The sequence below is a fragment of the Numenius arquata genome, chromosome 11 (assembly GCF_964106895.1).
Source record: "Numenius arquata chromosome 11, bNumArq3.hap1.1, whole genome shotgun sequence".
Taxonomy (NCBI): domain Eukaryota; kingdom Metazoa; phylum Chordata; class Aves; order Charadriiformes; family Scolopacidae; genus Numenius; species Numenius arquata.
Genome location: NC_133586.1, coordinates 22,882,047 through 22,907,584, shown reverse-complemented (window position 1 = coordinate 22,907,584; position 25,538 = coordinate 22,882,047). Strand labels below are relative to the sequence as shown.

The window sequence follows — 25,538 nt, the reverse complement described above, 5'->3', positions numbered from 1 at the left end:
AAACCCATTTGGTGTATTCTTGGTTGTCCTCATTGACTTTGCTCTTGAGCCTCATGGATTTTCCACTTCCCTTGAGCCTTTCCAATCAAGTCTACAGTGAAACTCATCAGCAATTTGACTTCAACAAGCATCCTTAACCCTAACCTTTAAAGAACGATCAGGTTTGAAAGACAATTTTTAAAAGAATGAGAGAAACGTATAAAAAAAGGCAACAACAGAAAGCTCTCAAACAGAGGTTTGGAGATTTTATTTTTTTTTTTTAATGAAGAGTGAAACACAAGACCATGTTATTCATCCTCATAGGTCATAACCTGCTGGCTTGGGATTCCCCCCCACCAGAAGTTACCCCAGGCTCTCTGGTTTTGCTGAGGAAGGTACCTCCTGCATCTTCATCTTCCAGACAACTACTGCTAAAGGGATTCCCCAATTTTATCATCTAACCTGTTCACATTGCTCCTTGGAAACCTCCCTTACCGCCTTTATCCTGTAGCACTTAGATCCCAGACACAGATGGGAAGAGGTTTCAGCTTCAATCACCTAAAATACGGCAATGGGTTTGATAGAATAAAGTCGCTCCCAGTGATTACATACCAATCTCTTTTTAATTGCTCTATTTGTTTTCTGACACCAATTATTAGCAGCCATATTTTCATAACATGTCAAGATTTCTTCTCTACTAAGACCAAAAGTTCAGCATTTATATTAAAGGACATTAATTTCTACCAAAGTAGTAAAAACAAGTCTGCTATGGGAAAATAAGCATTCTCTCCGCACTATTTTGTCAAGTTAAAAGCTTAACTGAGCAAATACCAACTTCTCTAAGAAGTCATACTGGCATTCTGGTTTGAATTCTAATCAGGCTCCGTTCATCATAGGAAAATCAAGTTTTAATTAAAAAAAAACAAACCCTAAGGAACTGTGCTCAAGGAAGAGGAAATTTCCTAGCCTAAACTACCAAATAATCCAACTGAATATCTTTTCCTCCAAACTTCAGTCACATCTTTAGTCTAAGGACAACCTGTTCACTTCTAAAACAAACCACCTTAAACAAACTACTATATTTGTTTAAAGAAAGTTTCAACATACTTAGTCCCATCCAGATGCTGTTAAATTTGTCAACTTCAACACATTGCTCCAGTGATTTAGGTAAATTAGTGAAGCCTCAAGCAGCAGCTTGTAATTGCAGCAGAGTTTATTCTTCAGGCACCCATCATGAATTGCTAGATAGGAAAAAAAAAAAAATCATATCCTTCCTAGAAGAGGTTGGGCTTTCTCTGAGTACATAATTCAGTTTTATAGTTTGGATTTACAGTAAGCGATAGAGATTTATTTAAGCAGGAAAGATCCGGCTTTGCCTTGATCCTTTAACTTCACTGCAATACTTACAGCTACAGCATGAACCCCTACCTTCCCCAATAATTATTGTTATAGAAATAATGGTTTAGAAGTTGCTTTTCAAGGAAGCATCCCACTAGTGGGCTGGGGGGCTAAATAAGTCTAATAAACACTTTCAGAGTGACTGCATGATCTCCTTGTCCTCATGTCCAAAATGTCATCCTTCCTGGCTCCTCTAAAAGACAACAGGAGATGGTACCTTCAGAAAACACCAGTCACCTCAGAGCTTCTCTGAGAAGATGTATGCCTACCTCTTACCTGAAAAACAGATTGGCATCATATGGTAAAGTAATATATATAAGCGTAATTATCCTTCCAAAATGCCTTAGAGAACATATGGTATGGAAATCAAAACTGCCTCAAATCTATTAACTTGGCTATGTGATGAGATCAACAGAAGGAAGCGTGAAAAAAATGTTTAAAAATATATTCAGTGTAGGATCGCACAACTAAAGCACATTCATCATTTGGACCATGTAGTGACACCAGGAAATGAGCTAAGTAAACCCAAGATTGAAGTTTCATTTTCTGATGTGCATCTGTTTGGCTTATATCACCCTGAACCTCATCATTTAACCATGCTGATTTTCATCTCAGATGCAAAAGATGCAAGAACATAAATCAAAAAGGCTTCTTCAACAAGCAGCCATGGAAAACACACTTATAATTTATTTTTTTTATAAAGAAATAATCTGGATCCCAGCAGGCCCTTGCCACAGCCCTGCATGTGGGCATGCAATGGATGACATCTCATTTCAGGCTGGCCCTTACTAGTTTGACAGGTTTGGGGTGAAAGAGCATCCATCTACGCTAGGGAAAGTTAAACCAGCTGGTTTTTCACTGAAGCAGATAAGAAACACTGGATCAAGCCAAGTAAATCAAGGAGAACAGCACGTTCCTGCAGAGGAGGTAACATCCTCTGCTACGCTCTTTTCCTGGGATCATCTGGCCATTGCTTTCTGTGACTGGAAATGAGGAAAGCCAAACTCGAGGTGGGCTTACCATGGAGACAGCCAACTAGTCAACCAAGAACATTTCTATTGATGGCAAGTGGTTTTTTTATATTTCATGTGCCAACAGTACAAGCAACTGCCCAAAACTCTGGCTGAACACATCCACAGTGGGACTCTGACTTTGGATCAGATAGGTAGGAAAGGGGTTGACTCCCTCCAAATGAGTCAAGTGGAGGCCCATCACACCAACCACCAGAAACCCTTTTAGGCTGAGAGGCCTACAAAGCAACGGATATAGAGATTTGGGGAAATTTCCAAAGGAAAGAAAGCCTCAGGTTGTGCGTCTTCTCCATGCCATGACTCTGGTCACCAGTTCAGTTTTAAGATGTATGACACAGGCAGATTACTAGACCAACACCAACCAGAAAATGTTAGGAAGTTTTAGCCCCATGAGTTCTGCTGGCCAATGTCCACAGCAGCACGAATGAGAAGAAAACCAAGCAAGACACAGACACGCAGAAGCTTTCAAAATTAATATATGGGTATTTTATGATCCATTCAAATTGAATTTTTAATTACCTCCACTGAAATTACATAAATTGATGACTACTATGTATATCATGCAACTTGACTCCAACACGCTGATCTGGTTACCGATTTTGTCAAACTGCAAAGTCTGCTATATTACACTCCCATCTCTTTCGGTACCCTCTTATCTCCCCAAGATTTTGCAGGTCCCTTCGCTCTGCACCACAACCAGAGCAAACCGAAGCACCATTACACGCCAATGCAAAAACGATGAAATCAAATTAATATTGAAGCCACCAAATGGTGGCATTAGGGCATTTAAAATATGAATCAGGAGAAATATAAAGTGGGGAAGGTTAGCTCATGAGTTTACATGGAAATATTACAAAGTGAGAATAGTTTACTTTATCTCCCATAACATTGGGAGAACTTGAAAAGTTTTTGAGATTCATCTTGAGCACGCCCATTTCATGGGCTGGCTTGCTCTGCTTTGCAAGAGTTAACAAGGAGGTGCTCTCCAAGGGGTGTCCTGGTGTTGTTTTGCAAAGGATTTCCCTGCAACATAAAGCTGTGACAAGAATTCGGCATAAGGACAGGAAAAAAATCCTCCTCTGTCTGCAACACCTGCTGTCTCTACCCTAGTGCTACCTTTCTCATCAGCTGCAGGATCACCTCTGGAAGTACTTTTCTCTTCCCACTTTCCCCCCAAAAAAGCCAAAAAATCCATGTCACAACCACCAGTGCCCTGGAAAGTCATAAAGATTCGTTTAACATGAAGTTAATACCTCATTTAGCATTATTTTTATCTTCCCTTATGCCTACGCTTTCCACGCCTGAACAGAAGTAAATAAATAACAGCCACCAGCCCCATGCCACAAGCCACCTTCCAGTACCGTATCTTGCTCAAGCTTTGAGGCTCAAGCTTTGAGGCTCAGTGCAGCTCGACTCCCTCAGTACGTTCTATGGCAGGAGATGCTTGACCTCCGGGATCTCTCCACTTCGGAGTGGGACGCATGAGTGGTTTTATTTGCAACGGCAACAATCCGTTTCTGGCCCCCGTCATCGTCATCATCCTCGTCCTCGCCAGGTCGCCGGACCGTGTAGGCGCCGAGGGAACAGGCTGCACATATTTCAGCCGCGGCACTGGAAGCCCTGGGCTGACGCGGGAGCTGCCCACGGACACCAGATTCTTTAAGCATTTTCTGCATGCACGCCGTAGGCAGCACCAGAAATACCATCCACGTGGAAAAATGGGAGAATATTTTATTTCTGTGATAGGGAAGAAACCATCTAGCTAAATGCTGCTTTGTTCGGGGCAGGAGTGGCTGCTCTCTGCAATAGGGGTAATTCAGGAACACAGATAAGCTTGTTTTCTGTGCATAAATAACCTATGTTCAAACTCAACCGCTTTATCTCGGTAAAGGATAAAGCCCTTGATGGCAACGTCCTAATATTTGTCTACTCACTTACCAAGCGGTAGCCTTATTACAAAGGCTAATTCAAACAGAGATTAGATTTCACGTGTGAAGGAACAGACAATAGCATCAGATATTCTTCAAACACCAGTAAATAAGATTAATTCAAGTGCCGCAGCTGTGGGTTTTCACCTCAACAATGCCTTCAGCAAACAAAAAAAACCCCCAAACACCCCAGTACCTCCAAACTCATCTTCCCAAAAGCTTTGTCATATTTTATTGCATAGACACCACCTTGCTACTCTCGGCCAACAGCAACTACAAATAGTCTGCAGGAAGCCACTAATTTCCTGAAAAGAGGGTTAACCGAAAATCATAGGAAACGGAGAAAATTAAAGCTGGGTATAACATCTTGACTAGGCTTCTGAGCATACTGTAGGAGGGGGAAAAAAAAATAAAAAATTGTTCGCAGCACTGAGCACAATCAAAAATCTAAACCTGTGCAAAATTAAATGAGAATGTTCAAATCATTAAGACGGATCTAGCAAAGAACTACCTTCTTCAAAACAGAAAGCCACTTTCCACACTCGGGTACAGTTTTCACATGTAACTACCTAAAAGTGACCATCTAAAAATCTTAACTTGAAATAGAGGCAACTTAGTTGGATGACATAGTGAGCACCTGGCAAACTGCAATACCTTGCAATCCAGTGCTCTCACCAAAAGGGCTAATCCAAAAACTGAATAGCAAAAAAAAGAACTCAGCAATGCAGTGAAATTTCACTCGCTCAACAGTTGTGCTGACAGACCAGAGACACGTGAAAAATCCACTCGGCACTCTGCGCGAAACAATCCAAAACAAAAATGTGAAGCTTTGATGACTTTGCCAAAAAAAAAAAAAAAAAAAAAAGTAGGAACTTTGGTTTTAAAATGTCCTAAATTGTCACAAAATGTTGTGCAACACAAAGAGAGGAGGGAATGCACAGACCGGCACATCAACACCAGCTGAAAAAAGTAAGAAACGTTGTTAAAAGTTGTTTAAATATACTCATAATAGCAGCCCCCCAAAACTCCAGGGACTGCACGACAGAGATGCAGAATAGGGAGGTGATACAAAAACCGTAACAGCTCTGTGCTGCGGCCTCTGTCACGCACATGGAATAACCAAGAAGTGGGCAAAGGAAAGAAACGTGTATGTGATGTGACAGCAACAGAGGAGCCAGAGTGATATGGTATTTAAAACGTCACTGGCTAAATAAAATGTGAGGGGGCTAAATCCAACAGAAAAAAAAAAAAAAAAAAAAAAAAGGTAAAACTCCTTTCTGGGGCAGTTGTCTCAGCTTCCCTCTGATCAGAGAAAAGGCAACTTTTCCCTGCCCCAACCTGCCAGGATATCGCAGCAAAAATTATTATTTTTATACAACTGCCTTGCGCTTCTCTTGCATTCTAATACACCCTTACTGAATTAACTTTGCATTTTTTCATCTGTACCTCTAAGGCTCTTCCCTCATGTATAACTTAAGATCACTATCAAGAGGTTGACTCCTCTGCCAGCTCAGGATGTCAATCTCCATTACCAACCCATTAAGGAAAAAACAAACCAACAAACAAAAAAAAAACCAAAACCAAACCAAAACACCACTTTCATGATTTTCCAAGACTCTCCAGTCACACGTTTGAAAGAGGCAGACTCTAAATATTTATAGATCATTTTCATATTCTCTCAAGCTTTTCTCTCCCTTACATGACACCCACAGAACAGAAATATCCCACAGCCAAGGCTGGAGGTGTGCCAAGACCCTGCATTAACCTTTATTTTTTGGTAGACCCTACGGATCCATCTCAAATGATGCAGTTGTTCGCAACATCTGCAAGAAACCTGAGGCTGTAACTAGGGTACATAGGCAATACAATAAACAAGTAGAATAAGCCTAGAAATACTATATAATACTTAAATCATTTATAAAATAACATTAGAAACCTACAAAACATTGACAGTGTGTTTCAGTTGAAAAAAAAAAAATCCCTAAAAACAAGAGTAGAGCTCACAATGAGGAAGTTCTTGCATCAAGTCACTGGTGACACATCCTGCAGATCAATGTCCTCTCCTAAATCCAGCTGTGTCTTTCCCTGCTGGCAACACCATCCCAAACTTCTCCTGGTGGAACTGTTCACACTCCTTGCTCCGGACAAATAAGCTTATGAAAAAAATTACCCTTTCAAAGGTTTAAAGCTAACTTGATTTAACCAAAAATGACGGGAAAGCAATTATATTGTTAGATTTACCAGGAGAACAGAGGAGAGGATGGCAGGAGTCTCTGCTGGCATCACAGCCCTGAGCGAGGCACACTTCTACCTATACACTCAGGAAAAAAAAACCTAAAAATTCCCTTCCTAGCCTAAGAATTTCCTAACTGACACACTAAAACACTACATATCGGCTCAACAAAAGAAACTAAAAAGTGAAAAAACTGTCCTGCTGATTGTATCACTGATCCCCAGTTGGGCAAGACCCTCTGGACAAGCACGTATCTTGCTCAAAGCAGCAAGAAGAAACCTTTTCTCACCCTCAGGATGAATTAAGCGGGTTTATCACAAATTCCCTTGAGATCTGGGTGCATCTCACCATCTTCTGCACAATGACAGATCCCAAGACCAGAAAAACAGCCTTTGCTCAAGGAAGGTCCTGGTTCAGCTCTGGTTTGAAAGCATGGGCTGCTCCTCTCTGATGCCCTGCCAGAAGTGGCCTCCAGCAAGGAAGCCTGCGATGAGTCACGCCACCGGCAGAAGGAACTTGCCGATCTGGCTTGAATAGCACAGAAGAAATTTGGGATTTTTCTTCCCGCACTGCCATCTCCCATTTCTGCACAGCGCTTCTTGGTAATTGCATGCTGCCGGGCGGGTGGGCAAAGGAGAAGCAAAAATACACAGCAGAAACAGGGAGGGTCTGCCAACCGAGGCTTTTTTCCTAAAAGGAGAAAAACTGAGATAAGGGGGTGTTAAGGGACTGAAAGGATCATCTTGTAAGAGCACCATAAAAGTTTTGGGTTTTTTTTTAACTGACTTGCATGAATTCCAGTTGGCATAGAGATTTATTGCTTTCCACACCTGCGGGGCTATGAGCCAAGAGCTTGTACTGCTTCTGCATCACCTCTTTAAATACTGCGTCCTCTAATCTGAGTTAGTTCATACATAAATCCAGGAAAAAAACCCAACTTTTAAGCCCATACGACAGCTCAAGAAAAAAAAAAAATTTAGCCCCAGTGTGCTCTCCAACCAGGGATAAAACACATCCAAAATCTACCCATTTTATATTTACATAAGATGTAGGGGTCAAAGTAGTCTTTTTATTAAAATATAACATCTTGAGTGCAAAAGACTTGAAATTATTGCACAATTCCTTTTCCACAGAAAATCCATTCTACTCAATGGCTGGTGGGGCGAGAGGGGGGCAAGCCATTTCTTTGCTTCATTCACTATCACAACCTTTTACTATTCAAAAAACATATTGAAGAGGAAACCCAACAGTAATCTCTCCTCTGTCTTTTCAGTTCAATTTGGCAATTCTGGCAATAAAACTACTAATTCAACATGTTCTTTACTTAAATCAAAGTGAAACTGCAAAACATCTGCTGTAGCTACCGACCTTGCTCTGCACCAGAGCATTTGAAATCTCACTCCATGCCTCTTTATTGTTTTGGGTTTTTTTTTAATCTATCCAGTCCAACCACTAATTTAAAGGAAACTGTGCTGGATGCTCTAATTGACCCCGTTCTCTTCCTTCCCCAGTTTGCCTCTATAATTAGCCCTTCCCAGCTCAGCCTTAGCAAAGGGAATCAGAAACAAGACCTTTCTGAGCCACACCCTGCAGACCACAGTGACTGCCTCCGTATTGTTTTTGCCCAAAAATCAACATATGCTGCAACATTAACTGCTTCAGGACAGGAAAAGAGAAGGAAAAGAGAGAAGGAAAAGAGAGAAGGAGAAGAGAGAAGGAGAAGAGAGAAGGAGAAGAGAGAAGGAGAAGAGAGAAGGAGAAGAGAGAAGGAGAAGAGAGAAGGAGAAGAGAGAAGGAGAAGAGAGAAGGAGAAGAGAGAAGGAGAAGAGAGAAGGAGAAGAGAGAAGGAGAAGAGAGAAGGAGAAGAGAGAAGGAGAAGAGAGAAGGAGAAGAGAGAAGGAAGAGAGAAGGAAGAGAGAAGGAAGAGAGAAGGAAGAGAGAAGGAAGAGAGAAGGAAGAGAGAAGGAAGAGAGAAGGAAGAGAGAAGGAAGAGAGAAGGAAGAGAGAAGGAAGAGAGAAGGAAGAGAGAAGGAAGAGAGAAGGAAGAGAGAAGGAAGAGAGAAGGAAGAGAGAAGGAAGAGAGAAGGAAGAGAGAAGGAAGAGAGAAGGAAGAGAGAAGGAAGAGAGAAGGAAGAGAGAAGGAAGAGAGAAGGAAGAGAGAAGGAAGAGAGAAGGAAAAGAGAAGGAAAAGAGAAGGAAAAGAGAAGGAAAAGAGAAGGAAAAGAGAAGGAAAAGAGAAGGAAAAGAGAAGGAAAAGAGAAGGAAAAGAGAAGGAAAAGAGAAGGAAAAGAGAAGGAAAAGAGAAGGAAAAGAGAAGGAAAAGAGAAGGAAAAGAGAAGGAAAAGAGAAGGAAAAGAGAAGGAAAAGCGAAAGAAAAGCATCTTTACCATTATCAGGGACATTTTAGTGAATGATGCAGCTAACCCAAAAGGAAATTTCACCTGCAACACCAATTCCTTGGGCATACTTTGTAACATGAGCAAAAAATACTTGTTTTCCTCAAAATAATACACAGTTGCACAGCTGTCCACGCTAAATTCACCTGCGTGGGACTTGCACTGCTGCCTATCTAGGCGTACGTGAAATGCAGAGAATAATCCAGTCCTGCGCTAAGGCACCAGAAGGACCCACACCTTGTTTCTTGAGAAATTAGAAGGCATGTGGAGAACGAGGAAAGGAAACACATAAAAAAAAAATACTCTTATCAGCAAGCAAATGCCACCAAAGAAAGTTTACTTCCCTACTTGCCTCTACGATAGGCGACGATTCCTACCAGGTGACCAGAGCTGCGGTTATTTTTAGCTACTTGGGGGGAAAAAAAAAATAAAAAAAAAAAATAAAAAAAACCAACCACCCAACACCCCAAAACCAGTTTAGGTCCAACTTTACAGAGTTGCTGAGCACTGGAAAGTGCAGAATGAAGTAACAAGTCCTCAGCGACACCAGCAAAACCACACAGCGATGTCAAAGCCTGCGGGTCTAACCTGGCCTGACCCACGCCCTCCGTGCCACCACGGCATCTTCTGTCTTGGTCTTCACATAAGGAGGATAATACAGCCTAATGCAATGATCCAAAACTAAACCACGGGGATTGTTTTAGTTAGTTTTGAGCTTTGTTTACTTCTATCTCACTTCTCCCATCTCTAAGGTCCCAGAGCATCGATCTCAAGAGGTTGTTCCAGAAGGTACCGACCAGAAGCAGCACCCCAAGGGCTACGAAGCACGATACTGGTGTGCACCAAGTCCCTAACTCGCTATTTTCTGCTCAACTTTCACACTTGACTTTGCAGCTTAACAATTATTTTTGTACCCCACAAAGCTTTTTTGTGTGTGTGCAAGGTTGCGTGGAGCTCAGAAACCAAAACGTTTGCATTTTTTGATGCTTAATTAGCTAAGACTGAAGTTCTCCTCTTCAAATCTATCAGTATCCATTCACTAAAAATTATCCTGGCATTTCAGAGCTGTAGCTCCCCGAAGCACACAAATACGCATACTTCCCTAATGATCAGGAATTTTGACATTTATACGTTTAGAAAATTAAATGGCAGCTGGTGGCAGTCTTGCTAATACTGGCAGCATCTGAACCTGTAATGATCCTTCACCTAAGGAAAATTGTTCAAGTTTTTTGAATACTTGTCCTCTCCACCCCCTGAAGAGCATACCTGAAAGAAAAGTATGTAGATTAATGCTCCCTGAAAACATAAACAGCAGAAAAGAAAGCTGATCCAGTCCTAAAAAAAAAAAAAACAAAACAAACAAACAAAAAAAAAACAAAAAACAAAAAAAAAAAAAAAAACACAAAAAAACAAACCACAACACCAAAAAACCTGTTCTCAGTGCATAGTCCATGCTCAAGTAAAAATAACTTATAAATAACATAGAAAAACTGCACTTAAAGATTTTAAATCTATGACTGCAGGTTTTAATTTTTTTTTTTTCTTGAAAGAAGACATATTCACTCAGGATTTCATTTTTACTAAAAGTAAACACAACGCAAGAGAGAAGATTGTAATCTCCCTACCACAGAGCCTGAATCACGAAAATCAACACTGAGCTACTTTTAAACCCAAGGCTTTAAATTAGTTTTGTATGCAATTGAAAATGGGTCGCATTTAGCACTGGAGATCTCACAGCAGGGCCATTCGCTAGATGACAGCGTCTGCATAAAACTTCTCTCATTCAGCTTTTTACTCCTCAAGTTTCACATCTTCCCGGACAAAACAAAAATGAAAGCAGCATTGGAGCAGGACAGCTGCACCGTGGAGAAGTAAACCAGAGGAGGAAACCCCTAATGTTGCTGAAAACCCAGCCAGCAAACGCTGCAGGCAAGATTCACACCTTCCTTCAACAAGAACAAAATACAGGAAAATATTCAGGCAGGGTTTTTTTTTTTTCCCTTTTTTTTTTCAGTTTACAGATCTTATTTCTTTCCAGCAAAGACTTTTAGGTGCGAGGATGAACTCTCAATACCACAGACATGGACTTTGGTGCTCACTTTTTTTCTCTACTTCATTATCCTTACCCCATTTGCTGGAGGTGCTTTATTATTTTTTTTATATACATATGTATTTTTAATTTTGCCCCCCCTTGTATTTATTGTATTGCTCACCACAGCCAAATAGAAACACCTGTGTAGTATTTAAATCACAAGAATGGGGAGAAAGGAATAAAAACAGAACATGTAGTAGAAGAGAACTCTGAAATTATTTGTTTTAAGGCAGATCCGCAGCTCCCCTTCTGTAATTAAAAATTATTTGAATCCGAAACAATGCACATGAGTCCATGCCTTTTCTGAAGAGTGGTGGGAAATGTGGTGGGGCAAGCGATGGGCAACTGCTGCTCAGTCACCTTCCTTGGCAATGTATTTCTTAGATGTACCATTTCAGTCTTACAAGAAGAAATATAACTGTTGTTATTTATTAATACTAATAAATTCCTTAATCAAATCACTGCAGATCACAGTGAAGTCAGAGATGTGTTTGAAGAAGCATAATTATGCTTTGAAACAGGTCCTGTGCTTGGATAAGTCAAGATGCATTTGGCAATCACTAGACTTGAACAAGGTTACACAGTGAGCAGAAAAAAGGGGGTTTTGTTTATAAAAATCATACCTGCTTCAGGTTAGTTCATTCTGTTCATAGTTTAGAGATACTCTTAAGATTACTCATTATCTGCTTCAGGCACCTCAAACCTGACCTCTGCTCTGCATTGTCCTCCTATCTCCTCGCTTACCTTCCAGGCACGGTGAAGCGCCTCTGGATAAGATAATGCGAGGCAACGGCCGCAGCCAATGAGCCTGCTCTTCTGACATGAGACGCAAGCGCCTGCCTGTACACATTATTCATGCAATGGTCTTCCCGGGAAGGAGAAATGTATAGCACGTGCCCTTGTTGCTCATCAAGAGGTTTGCAAATGAGGTGGCCCAAATCCAGACCGAGTTGCCTGACCACTGCATCTCTCTCCAGCGAGCCTTTCCCGCTGCAGGGCTGTATCTTTATTTTCTGATGAAAAGAGGCAGAAAAAACAGTGGCTCTGCTTTTAAACAAGGTCTGTCCAAGTCCCTTCTTCGAGCAGGAGCTGTTCAGCCATCCTTACCACCACCAGCAGCAACAAAACCCACATAATTATCCCAATTTACTAAGCAACCAGTGAATTAAGGAGCAGTGACGAGCTCTCCTGCCCTCACATTTCTCAAAGAAACCCCCAGAAGGGTTGTTTACCAACATCACCTCCCTCTTCAAAAAAAATACACTTATTCTGAAATCTTAAAAAGCTGGTTGGCATCATTTTAATCGAGTGCTACGTTTCTAATGACATACTGCATTCAATTATTTATTTATTTTGGGACCACATTCCTTAACAATTAAATCATTTACTAATTCCTCCCGGGGGAGGTTGTCCTATGCACCCAACAAGCATAAACCAACCTAACAGTTCTTAGACAAGTACTGCAAAAGTAAAAATGTCAATGTTTTTGAGAATTTTATTTCGGTCTGCGTATTTATGTAAAGTATGAAAAGACAGTAGACTTACGGAAGTCTTCTCAAGTAAATATTTTCAGTTAACTTGTTTTAAGTTCATCCCTCAAACCCAACCATGTAGATGCCGAATACAATAAAAGAATTCTTGGCAGTCTATCGAAAACATTCATAGTCCAGGTTGGTTTTAAAACTCAGGTTTTTCAGACATATATCTATATGGACTAGACACTCCACTTCCATTAATGCTCGACCATGACATCTAGGATCATATAACTTTTTAAAGGTTACGCTTTACAAGTAATAGAAGATAGCTGTAAGAATTTTGATTAAAAAACTGCACAGAGGCTGTCAAGATTATCCATGTTTGATGGATAAAAGGCATCTGAAGGAGAAGTAACTCTACCACTGATTCAAGGTCATTTCGCGGGATACCAGAAGTGATTCAAGGTGGAGAGCTCAACAAGTAATATTCAAATCTGATATAGAAACCCACATATTTTCGCTATTTTTACATTAGTAAATGTGGTAACCAAAACAAGAGCAGGAGAAAAATCAGTATTCACATGCTCAGTATGCTCGGTTGCTTCCTAAATAGATACTTAACTACCAAGAAGTAAAAAGAGAGCAACCCATTACACACTGACTGCAGTATTTCTGTGCATTACTACTTGTTTATTTTAAAACACATTTTTCCTCTGCTACTGCACGCAATATCCAAGCGGGGCAGACCACTGCTCTACCTCCCACTGGTCCTCAGAGACATCTGCAGGAACTACTACAAGATGTAGGGTGGAAACCAAGATGATTTCTCTACGAGAAGCTGAGCACCCAGTTTGAACCATTGCAGACGCAAGCATTGAAAGGGCCTGATCCAGTCCTCCCCTCATCACAGGCAACTTTACACCAATATACATCTACAGCCAGCCTTCTCTTAGGGACCTTCGACACCCACAGGGATTTCAGAAAACTTCGCTGGTACCTGAAGGAGACACTTTAAAGGCACACCAGAACCCAACAGAGGGATGAAGGAAGACCATGGCAGAGCTACACCCCACTAATTGTTTTAAGTCAGGCGTGTAGCTGTAAAGAGCTTTCCGCTCTTAAGACTCACCTCCCTCGATGGACCATGGGATTTGCAGGAGACCTAGCTCCATCTCTTCATGATGCTCTTAGCAAAACCCTAAAAGAAGCTAAGAAGAAACACCAACAGAGCCCGAAACAGCAACCCATGGCTTCGTTTCACAGAGCCGGTGCCAAGCCATGCCGTGGCACAGTGTGGACAGCCAAAGACGTACGAGAACTCTACACAAGAGAAGCCTCATCCCCCTCCAAAGGGATGCCCACCCATGCCTGAAGAGAAACCGCAATGCAAGATTTTAACAGCAGAAAGGAATTGGAAGAATAACAATAATCCTTAAATCTACGGGTATGTATTTGTTATTTCATTTTGCCTAGAAAAAATGGCACGCAACGATTTCACCTCCAAGGAGTTTCCACCAAAACACTGCAGGGCCAGCCACTAGCCAGCTGTGGGCTGATTATCAGCAAACCAACACCGGTGAGGACTATCCCCGTTTCCCTCCCAAGATTAACTTCAGCCAGGTCAGAGCCTCTTCCAAGAGAAGACTGCTACTAGATCAGCTTAACAAAATCATGGAAACGCAGAATAGAGCGGCAGTTTAATACACTTGCAAGTGGAAGGCTGTGCTCCATGAACAAGGGCTGCCACAAATCACATATAACCTTGTTCTCCTTGGATGCTTTCCCCCCAACACAGCCCAAACCGCTCCCCTTCCCTTCTCTTCTTGCCATCTGCAAACCTCGAGTGGAAGAAGACAGATGTGAGACATCTAAAGCCACGAGGAATCTGGTCTGACCCCACAGCCAATGTGCTCAGAGCAGGACTTAGGACCAAGTGACCTCCTCAGGTCCCTTCTGACCTAAGAGATCCTACAGTTCTCTATCGGAGGAAAACAATGGAAAAAAAAAAAAAACCAAACTAGAAGCAGCAATACACAACTGGGTAGCATTAAAATCATGGGTGGGTTGTTAAAATAAAAAGCATTTGTGGCAAAGACAAACAGCTCTCACTTCACCTGTAAGACTTTTCCATAGGCACCTGTTACAACATTCCTTCCCAGAGGAAAAAAAAAAACACAACTCTACCATGATGACAAGCAGAGCCATAACTCTTGATAATATTTTAAAAACAGACAGAAAAATGAGTTCAATTCTAAAAAAATCACTGTTCAATGTGCTTTCCTTCTGAATTTTGGTATTTTCTGAGGGCATACAGTTCGTTGAATTTGCTTTTAAATGTTCAGTTCATAAGATACAAGAATTAAGACATCAGTGGAATCACAGGAGTGAGAGGTACATCACACCATGGCATTTCACCTACCAAACACGGTAGCAAGACTTAATATTAAAAAGTCACATAGAGAAAACAAAGACTATTCCATTTCCTTTTTTTCCTGTTATTATCCATTATCTGGCAAGAGTTTCACGTGTTTGGTTTATGTAGTCTCAATCCTGAACACCTGTGCCTCCACACGTATACCCAAAGCCTATGGAAAAATTTGGCCCGTGTAAAAGAAAAAATAAAAGGGCCAGAAAAATAATCTCAGTTCTCATGATCTACAAACATCCCATCAGCAGCATTTCATCCTTGTAATTCCATAAGAAACCCATGCCTAAGCTTTCTGATAATCCCAGCCATCTAACCCAAAAACACAGTGTAATATTTTTGCAGCAGGAAGCCCAAACCATTAACAAGCTTCTCCCCAGAGCAGGGAACAAACACAACCAAAAGCTCCAACGATACTGCTTTTGTCTGAAGAAATGCTAGAGAAAGTCTTGAATTTGCAAACTCAAGCCATGATCCTTTAAATATTTATGCTTATGTTTACTTTTTAGAGAAGGGAGAAATCCCATTCACTCAAGAGGAAGTGAAGCAAATGTAGGCATGCGGGACCCAAGTCTGAGAAAAGAAGATGCTCTTTTTAAGCTCAATACAAAAAAAAAAAACAACCCACCCCATCTTCTATAGCCCATCCTGGCGAGCCAGGCTCCACGACCAGGCTGGGAGCTTCATAAAGTAGACAACAAACACCCCTTCAATCTCAAGATGACACAACAGGCAAAACAATCCCTTTAAAAATGACGGGGCTCCTTCCCCACAGACGGCAGGTCTTCCCAGGCCCGCCTTCAGACTCCTCAAGTATTCTGCGTGCAAGTGGGACCGCAACCCCATTTTATTTATAAACCATGGGGACACAGGAATTTCTGAAATCGAGTTTGACCAGCTAAGATGCTTCAAGAGGCTCAACGACCTTGTCTCCTCCCTCATGTATTTTTAAAGGAATTACATCCAAAAGCTCCATGGTATGGAGCGAGAACTAGAATTTGCCAGAAAATGACCCACCAAAACCAACCACCCCAAGTGGCTTTAGAAACTCTCTGATCACATTGGCTCGCAATTTTGCTAGACTCGAGGTATTTAAGGCTTCAGGACTATGTGGCGCGCTCAGTCCCAAGGCTGTAATAGTGGACCCGGGTCTCCTTCACTAACTACCTGGTGGTGCCCAGCTGCAAAACCAGTGGAGGGACCAGCACCATCCCTGTGCTCCCAGTACTCCCCCTGTTGACTTGCGGGTGATAAGGAGGAGCGATCCGTTCTTCCATTCGGAGCTGGACACCATCCTTCCAGAAATCAAGCGGCGCACACAGGGGATTAGGATTTCTAGTACAGCCCTGCCTCAAAACGAGCTAAATTAAGGTTGCACAGGTAACCTCAGGGTTTCACATTTCCCGCCTGACCTTACATGCTTCACATTCTCAGAGGTTTTCTTGCAAACATTATGAACACTCGCTAAAATCACCATGAACGTCCCAGATAAAACTAATTTAGGCATAAAACATTTAGAGGGTTAGATTTCCCTATCAAAAAGTCCCAAAGGTTTGCCAGTCCGAGTTTTAGGTGGTGTACCTAAGCGCCAGTGTTTGTTAAAAGGTACCGCAACAGCAGATGTCACATCAGCCATTTGATACCTTTCAAACTTAAAATGCAGCTTCCCCACCCAAAACCAAAAAAAGGTAAAAACGTGAACTTTATAAATCGTAACTGGAACTGCAGATGCACAGGAGAAACAACTCTGAGGCACACACTGCAAAGCTGAGCCTACAGCCTAATACTGCTTTAGAAAAAAAAAAAAAAAAAAAAAAAAGAGAATCGGGGTATTCAAACAGTCCTTTTTGCAGATGTTTCAGAGGCACCGCTGATGGACCAGAGGCCTTTCAATAAAGAAGGAAACCTCTCTAAAACCTATCCACTGATTCAAATAAAATAAATAAATAAATCAATATAAAAAGTTGCATCATCATTGATAGCCCAGGAAACAAAAGCTTATTACTCGTGTGCCAGGGCTGCTGAATTACCTTCCCTACCATCAGCAGCCGGACCAGCAGCTTCCGAAATGGTCTTGGGGATGAAAAAAAAATCACAGCCATGAATGAATGTGAAGGCTGGGAAAGCCTTCATAAAGGAAAAATGCGAAGAAAATCCTCTCTTTTTTAATTAAAAACAGTTCAAAAACCAAGAAAAGCCACTGAAATGGGTAAGTTTACTCAAAGGTATAGGGGAAATTGTAATTATCGCGTGACTGCAGGACGATGGGCTGAAGAGAAGATGCTTGTGGGTGATAACGCAGCCTCTCTGAGCCCAGCCAGAGCTTGCTGGTGCCTGTGGCTAAGCTCAGCTCGGGAAGGTTGCGCTTAAGCATTCACAGCCCATCACCACCGCGTCCACACGCCTCTCCTCAGGAGACACCAGAAGACAACAACGTTCCCCTGTAACTTCCTAGCACTCCCTCGGGAAAAGAGCCGGGAAAAGGCTCAAGCTGGCCAGAAACCCATTTCCCCAGCTAATAACCCATTTACGAAGCGATGTGTTAAAGCGCTTCGTTATGGATTTAGCAAAACACTGTGCCGTTTTCTCTCCCCATAGCAGTGCTCTCCTCCTTCCTTTTGCCGCTACGTGATTATTTTTTTTTATACGCTGATGGGCAGGGTAACGCGTGCTGCGGCGAGGGATGTGAAAGCCATGATTTCTGCTGAGCTCACGCTCCCGACTTTATTAATCTCAGCTTGATTTCAGGATATGAAAACGTAAATGGAGGAGGAAGAAGATGACGATCTATAAGCAGAAGGGCGGCAAAACGCCCAGCTCTGAACTTACGGCAGGTCCTACCGCGAGTCACCTCGTAGGGTTGTTTTTTTTTTTTTTTTAAAGCGGATAAAGCAAAAGGCCGTTTTGGCCAGATTTAGGAAAATTCCAGAAAGAAATATCGAATGTTTTAACCTTTTGGAGGAGCAGCGCTCCCAGAAAGGTCCGGTGTGGCGGGGGAGCGAGCTGCCCGGGTTGTAACACCGCCTTAAAAACCAGAAATACCTCATTAAGACGGGGTGGGAATGGCTGACGATGCTCCGGTAACGGGCTCGCCACAGCCGACGGCCACCCGGTCCCACCGCAATGCCCACAGTCACGGCGTGGGGGCCGTCTCCCCATCCGCGGAGGAGGGCTGCGGGGATGCCACCAACCCACTGGTGTCACTGGAAACACGAAGGGGAGGTAAAAGCTGCCCACACCGCCCCCCCGGGTTGGGTTTTTCTCAGGTCTCGCCTGTCCGACCCACCCCGAAACGGGTGTAAGCGGCACCGGAGGACTGAGAACCGGCAGCCCCACCGGGCGCTCCCACGCGTGGGGCAGTCCCCGCCCGCCGCGGAGCCGCCCCACACCTCGCACCCCGTGTCGGGGAAGGGGGGGGGGGGACACGACACTGGTCACGCGTGGGGGCGAATCTCGCCATCTTGACCCGCTGCGGGAACGGACGCACAGACAGACAGACGGACGACACCCCCCCCCCGACGCCACCGGGAGGGGCTCGCCCTCCTCCGCCGAACAAAGGCGGCACCGGGGCGACGCTCCGCTCCCGCCTCACGCTGAGGGGGCACGCGCCCGCCCCAACCCCGCGCGCGCTCCCCCCTCACACACCCCCACACACACCCCCCACCCCACCGGAGGCCCCCGCTCCGCCACCGCTCACCTGGGTGTCGGAGCGCGGCACATCCCTGCTCCACTCGGGGAGGAGAGTTCCCGGGGGACGGGGATAGGGAGAAGGGGGAAGGGGAGGGGGGAAGAACCGGGGGGGCGAGGAACGGGTACTCGCGCTCCCGCCGCCGCCCGGGCGCTGCCCGACTGCCCGCGCGCGCCGCCCTCACACGCGCGCCGCCGCCGGGAGGGGCGGGGGAGGCGGGCGCGCCCATGGCCCCGCCCCTACTGTCGCCACGCCCCCTCAGTCGCCCCGCCCATCGCCCCGCCCCGCTCCTCCAGCTGCGCTGCCCCCGCCCCTTTCCTCCTTTTGCGCCTGCGCACAGCCTGGTCGTTACGACGCGGCGCCGGTGGCTTTACGGCAGCGCGCAGCAACCGCGCGGCGCGGAGGGCGAGCGGGCGATGAGGCGGCAGGTGAGCGGCGGCGAGAGGGCCCGGCGGGCGTTGCTATGGCAACAGCGTGGTCGGTGGGGCCCGGGCGGTGGTTGCCCTGCTAGGCCGCAGCCGTGGGGGGGGGGTCCCTGCCGGCCTCAAGCGGGTCCCGAGGTTTCAGCGCGCGTTTTGAGCTGAAAATGGTGAAAATCGTTAAACGTAGAGACGCGTTACCGGCACCGCTTGGCCTAGGCGGGGGGGAGGGCTCGCAGGGAGCGGCGGTGTCAGCCGGTGCCCGCCAGGCCTTGACCCCGACCCCGGGCCGGCCCGGCCCGGGTGGACCTGCTCCTCTCCGCTTAATTCTCACTTATTTCCTTAGAAACTGCAACGGGACGAGCGAGCCCTTCCCGGGGGGCAGCTCTGGTCCCGACCAGCACCGGGAGAAGCTCGGGGTCCAGCACATCGATCCTTTGGCCACAGAGCAATGGCAGCCCCGACCCATTCCTCTGGCTGAATTCCTTCTCCTGACCTGATTCCTGCCACCTCTAGGTCTTTCAGGCAGATGATGTTCCTTCCCAGCACTTCCCACTACTCTCTTGGATAAACTCTTTCTCAAAGTGGGCGAATGCGATCCATCAACCGGTTAAACATTGTTTCGGTGAGGTGAGCTGAGAGGTTTCCACTGTTACTTCTGGGAGAGCCTCCGTGGAATCTCCTGTCCCTGGGAGCTCAGGTCACAGGGGGTGGATTTTTTCCTGTTAAACCTAGTGCTCTGGTTGATCCCATCCTGGGGAGCAAAACGCGTTTGATTTAGTAGCGCTTGGTGTAGTTCCTCTGGCTTTTTTGTGAGATGCTCCTCTGCCCTGTGAGATGCTGCGAAACAAAGCAGGGTTCTGGAGTTTGGTTGCGTTGGAGCAGCTGCGCGTGTCTGGTTTGGGGAATTTGGAGGAAACAGAAAGCTTTGGGCATTGTCTGTGCGTGCAGAAATGGTGAATGTTGTCTTCCGAGTCTGGCGTTCAGGGCCTATTGAAGGTACTGAGGTTCTGTAATACAGGAATTATAATCTACAGGCTACAGAAAGGTTGCTTATATTAACAAAAGGAGTAGACGACTACACTTCTTCTCTGGCTTAGTTGTTTAATTCTGCTTGAGTTTCTTCCCTGGCTCTGTTAGGAGAGAGATAATACAGAGACTCAGGTGCTGGTAGCCCAGCTCACGCTGATAAATAGAAGTTGATGTTCCTTGTCTGATCTTGCTGCCATTAACAACGACCACTATTAAGAGCGCTGACACAGTGTCTAAAAACTGTATTTCCAGTAAAAGGGAATGGTCTGGCGGTTAAATCGTGGGGCCTTTTACTCTTGATCGTTCCAAAGGTTTCAGCCCAAGCTGCAGAAAGCTTCTCTTTCCCTCCTACTCTTTCCCACTAAAGTCTGATTAATTTGTCTTTCAGGTGGCTTTCTGGATTTACCTCCATATTCTTTAAATTTGATACAAGAGTTTAGTGATGTAGCACCTTAAAATATTCAGTCTGGACATTCTTAGCACCTTTAATTTATTAAAATAGACTTTAGGAACCTGAATCATCCTTAATTCATGCCCTCTTTGCTCCATTGCTGCCTATTTACACTCAATTACTAGGGAGTTTCATTCCCTGGCTGCCTTCAGAGCGCAAGGCAACAATTACATGCAAAAGGTAGTTGTCTTTAATGTTGTGAAAATGATAGGTTTGGGGTTTTTTTTCCATCAAGTATTACAAAACTCAGGCCTTGCCTCGCATCCTGGACACGAAGGAGTCCCATCAGTTTATGGATCAAATTTGCATTAATGAGGGCAACTTCTTTGTTAAATTATTATAACTTAGAGATGAGAGAAACTTGACTTCTTGCCATATTGATGCAAGACAGCGCTGTTTTCAAACCTGCAAACGAAATAGGCGGTTTCATCTTGGTTGGCTTGATGACATTTTTATTGAAAAGCTCCTTTTTTCTCTCCCCGCTGTTCTCATCTTAGCACTCAGAACGGGGCGGATGAATGTCCCTCCCAGAAGCTGAGGATTACAGAGAGTTTGCACAAATTCCAACTACTAATATGCAAATAAAATGAACGAGCAAGACTCTCGTTGGCAACCTACAACAAATGTTCCAGGCCTGCGTCGCTCTTTCTTCCTATTTTTATGAGAACTTCTGACCAGGGTGTGTGCCTGAGCCTTCGGGAAGCAAATCCTGGCTGTGTCTGAGCAGAGCTATTTGTGAGCTGCGACTGGATTTCAACACCCCTTCCCCTCAAAGGTGCTCAGATCCACATCTCGGCTTCTCTGTGGATTCATCTTTAGCTTTAACGGGGAGGTTCCTCCGAACAAAACCACCTCTCTGATGGCTTTTTTTTGGTCCATCGCTTACCTTAAGTGGCTCTGAAAGGCAGCCGAGCCTTCGAAGGGTTTTCCTTTAAGCTGGGTGCCACGCGCTATGAGTCATCCTGCAGAACTCACAAGCAGTTTCACAAATACCAGATGGCAATGAAATTAAAAGTAGTAGCTAGTGGCAATTAAGCATTTGCTATAACCATTCTCCCTTCCCGGCTGTAGGAAGCTGCCAAATGTCTTTTTTTTTTTTTTTTTCTTCACTGAAAAAAAAAAAAAAAAACCCAACAAAACCCCAAATGATGTTTCTGCAGAGTGGAAAATGAACAGAATACGGAACGCACGCTTCCTTCCCTAGCCTGTAATCCCATTTGGACGTGAGTGGAAAGCTATTTGCTGTATTCTATACATCTCTAGGAGAAGATGGAGCAGAAAAAGCATGCAATAAATGAAAATTTGGGGCATTGTATGGGCACATGCAAATGCATTGTATGGGCGCATTTCAGCAGCGACCCCGTAAATCCCCCAAACCAGTTGCTTTTGGGCTCGCAGGACATTCAGCTCTTTAACTGAGACGATATTCAGGCATGCTACAGAGCTGCTGGGACTTAGTTTGGATTTTTTTTTTGTTTTGTTTTTCTACTGCAGGCTCTTGCAAAGGATTTGCTTCGCAGACTTGGAAATAGTTTGAGTTCATTAACGTAGGAAGCGTGTCCAAATACCATTGTGTTTGGCTCGGTATAAATAACGACTGCTCCCCTTCCTTTCCGGTGACTCTTGCTGCTCGGCATGTCTCAGACCCATCAGCGATACACAAATAGTTATTAGCATTTTCAAGGCCCAGATAGTCTACCTCAGCCCTTCCTTCTGAGGTATTACGCATCCAGCATGCTTCAGCCACTCGCTTATTTACAAGTCACATCGTGGCCTTGCCAAGATTTTTTAGAGAGAAATGTCTCTTAATTTATGCATACCTGGCCGGGAAAGACTTTCTTCGTGATCCATGTCACAATAAGAAGCACAAATCTACTTCTTCCTAACACGTAAACAACACAACACATGGGTGGTTTTTTTTTATTATTTCCCCCTATCATAATGGATAATTAGTGTCCTATTTTAGATTATATTTAGATTTATAGTGAATCATACTAAAGTGATCTTATCGTCACTTGTTTTCACACGGTGCTTTAAGAAATCCTAAGATGTTTTCATGCTGCATTTGGCAGAGATGAGGAAAGGGTGGTGAGGCCAAACCAGCTCCACGTCCCCACTGGCCTGAGCTGCAGCATTTCTAGCCCCGTCCTGGCAAGGAGAGAAGTGTTGGGGGCTGTTGGTGCGTTGCAGCAGCTGAGAAGCTGGGGGGGCGAGAGCAAAAGGAAAAGAGGGGCAGATAAAGGGGGTTTAAATCCATAGTTTCTCTCGTCCTAAATCCTAAGTCTGATGCCAGCAAGTATTTTGTGTTGGCTATTGAGGAGCACCTCCTAGTGTGCTGTGCAAACTCTTTCTTAAAACATACTTTAATTCCCACCAGGACGTGAAGGCAGTAAACTGAAAAGGAATTATATGACTGGTAGAAAGCCCAGAATTAGTGGGTATTCAGATAACCTGATAAACGGAAAGGAGTCAGGAAATGTCTTGCCTGGAAGACCTGTTGAAGTCCCTTGAGTACATCCTCAAACACGTGGGTGGGGAGTACTTGGTGCTACAGTCTACTTGAATTTCCAGACGCCTTTTTAAGGATAAGCAGCCTCTATTTGTGGAAAGAAGGCACAGATTAAGAGGGAAGAAGAGTAAGAGATTGGGAAGAGTGGGTCGGTGTGACTAGTCACTTCTGGTCGCAGGTGACTTTCACCAGTGGAAGTCTGGAGGGATCTTCACCCCTCAGCGTACCCATGAATACTTTCTCCTTTTGGGAGCAAAATTTTGGCCAGTTAAAACCTGACCTAAAAAATGATAGATGGGCCATCCAGCTTTGGTGGTACTTGAGTTCTTGAAATCTCTACCGGCGAGGTAGAGTTGTCCTAAAGATTCCCACGGTAGGGAACTGGTTTGTTTGTGATCTTGGTTTGCTTTGTTTCTCCTTCCTCATTGCCGCCTTGCCTCCTGTGCTGGCGGGCCAGCAGGTTTTCCTGGAACAGGTCATGTGTCTGGCACCGAGCTGTGGCACTCTCTGCTAGGGGAAAGGGACCGTATGCCTGTCACACGGCCTGGAAAACACTTTTATTTAAGGCATACCAGTGATGCAAAGAGTTACAGTGATCATCACTGCGCAGGTAGATATTGGCACACCAAAACACCAACCGACTTCTCCCAGGTCACATATGGTTTCTCTGCGAAGCGCAGCACTGAAGGCGTGCCTGCAGTTCCTGAGCAGGAACTGCTTTGAAATCGCTTTGCTTTGAGGTTAAGATCATAACGATGAAACATTTATCTAATGGGAGCCACACACTGCTCCTAGAGCAGCAGAAGAGCTCGGCTTATCCCATCACACACTGCAGATGAGGAGCTGCATGTGTCTGCTCGTCTGCCAGATGCTTCAAACGCCAGTCCTTCAAACGCCCGTCTGAGAAACCTGGGCTTTTGCTCACTGCTTCCTGAGCAGGAACTCGAGGTGTTTGTTGTGCTGTGTCTTGTCCCAGGTGTGATCTAATTCTTTAATTCCATCTTCCCTTTCTCTGTTTCAGCTTTTGAAGTCTCCTGGAGTGCTGCAGCCCCCACCTGCGCAGGATGGACCCTGTTGTTCTCAGTTACATGGACAGTTTGCTCAGGCAGTCAGACGTTGCCTTGCTGGAGCCCCCAAACTGGCTTAACGATCACATCATTGGGTTTGCCTTCGAGTACTTCGCCAACCACCAGTTCCAAGAATTTAGCGATCAGGTTTGTTTTATCAGCCCTGAAGTGGCTCAATTCATTAAATGTGCCCTTAGCCAGGAAGAAATAGCCATATTCCTTCAGCCGCTGGACCTTCTCCACAAGAAGCTGGTGTTCCTGCCTATCAATGATAACTCCAACCAGGTGGCTGGGGGCACCCACTGGAGCTTACTGGTTTATTTCAGGGACAGAAAGTGCTTTGCCCATTATGATTCCCACAGTAAATGCAACTTTGTCCACGCCAAGCAAGTGGCGGGGAAGCTGGAGGCCTTCTTGGGCAAGAGAGGGGGCAAAGCAACCTTCGTGGAGGAGAAGGCGCCGGCCCAGCAGAACAGCTACGACTGCGGGATGTACGTGATCTGCAATGCTGAGGCTCTGTGTCAGGGATACTTCAGGGACCGGCCGGAGCCTTTGCTGCAGCTCCTCACCCCTTCCTACATCACACAGAAAAGATCGGAGTGGAAAGCTCTCATCACGAAACTGGCACAGAAGTGATGGAGGTGCAGCTCCCCCCCAAAACCACTGCCTTCCCCGTCTGTGAGGCAGCACCCCCAGTGCCTAAGGGAGATGCCCATGCACAGGATTGTCCCAAAGAAGAAGAATGTAACCCCTCCAGCATGGCTACACCCCCACCCCACCCCAAACCTCCTGTTCCCTCCTTGGAAAAGCCTTAGTCCCTTCTGGAAGTCACTGGCCTTTGAACTTCTAATGAGAAAAGTCACTTTGCTTTCAAAGAAATCCTCCTCTCCGTGGTGAATTTTTACACTAATTGCTGTGGCAAAATGGGTTGCTAAAGAGACTTCTCCGCCTTTGCCCAGCAGGCAACACACCCTCATTAGTTGGCTTTAATTGGCCACGGGTATTGCTGTTCCAACCCAGGTTTAGCAAATGCCCTTTAAAAATGAGCCCCCAAACGCTTTTATCGTGGCTATTTCTAATTTGTGCCTCCCGCTAGTGGCGTTTGAGTGGTCTAGAATTTAGCAGCAAGGATTTTTTTACCCCTGAAAAACGTGCGTTGATGTCAAAAGACGAGACTCCAAAGGAAATGCTACACTTAATTAAAGAACGGGGCAAAAAGAAAATCAGTTTTCTTCAGATAGGTGCTCCTAGGCTGAAGGGCGATAGCTTTTTTTTTTTTTTTGTCCCCCACCCCTCCTTGCTCTTATTACAAATTAAAACCTGGCTCTCAACTGCTGGAAGATTAATAGGAAGCCGAGAAACCCAATCCTAGGAAAGGAAACTTAATTGAGATGAAAAGTGACACTCACTCTTTG

The 25,538-nt window shown here is 44.7% G+C and overlaps 1 protein-coding gene across 1 annotated transcript; it reads left to right on the top strand.

Moving 5' to 3' along the window:
• Positions 1-19,017: 19,017 nt before the first annotated feature.
• Positions 19,018-25,538, top strand: SENP8 (SUMO peptidase family member, NEDD8 specific). Its single transcript, XM_074156229.1, has 2 exons — positions 19,018-19,073; positions 24,078-25,538. The coding sequence occupies exon 2, from the start codon at positions 24,121-24,123 to the stop codon at positions 24,757-24,759; it is 639 nt and encodes a 212-aa protein (XP_074012330.1). The 5' UTR covers positions 19,018-19,073; positions 24,078-24,120; the 3' UTR covers positions 24,760-25,538.

Coding starts and splice junctions, on each gene's coding strand:
- SENP8 (XM_074156229.1), top strand. CDS start 24,121: ATGGACCCTGTTGTTCTCAGTTACATGGACAGTTTGCTCAGGCAGTCA.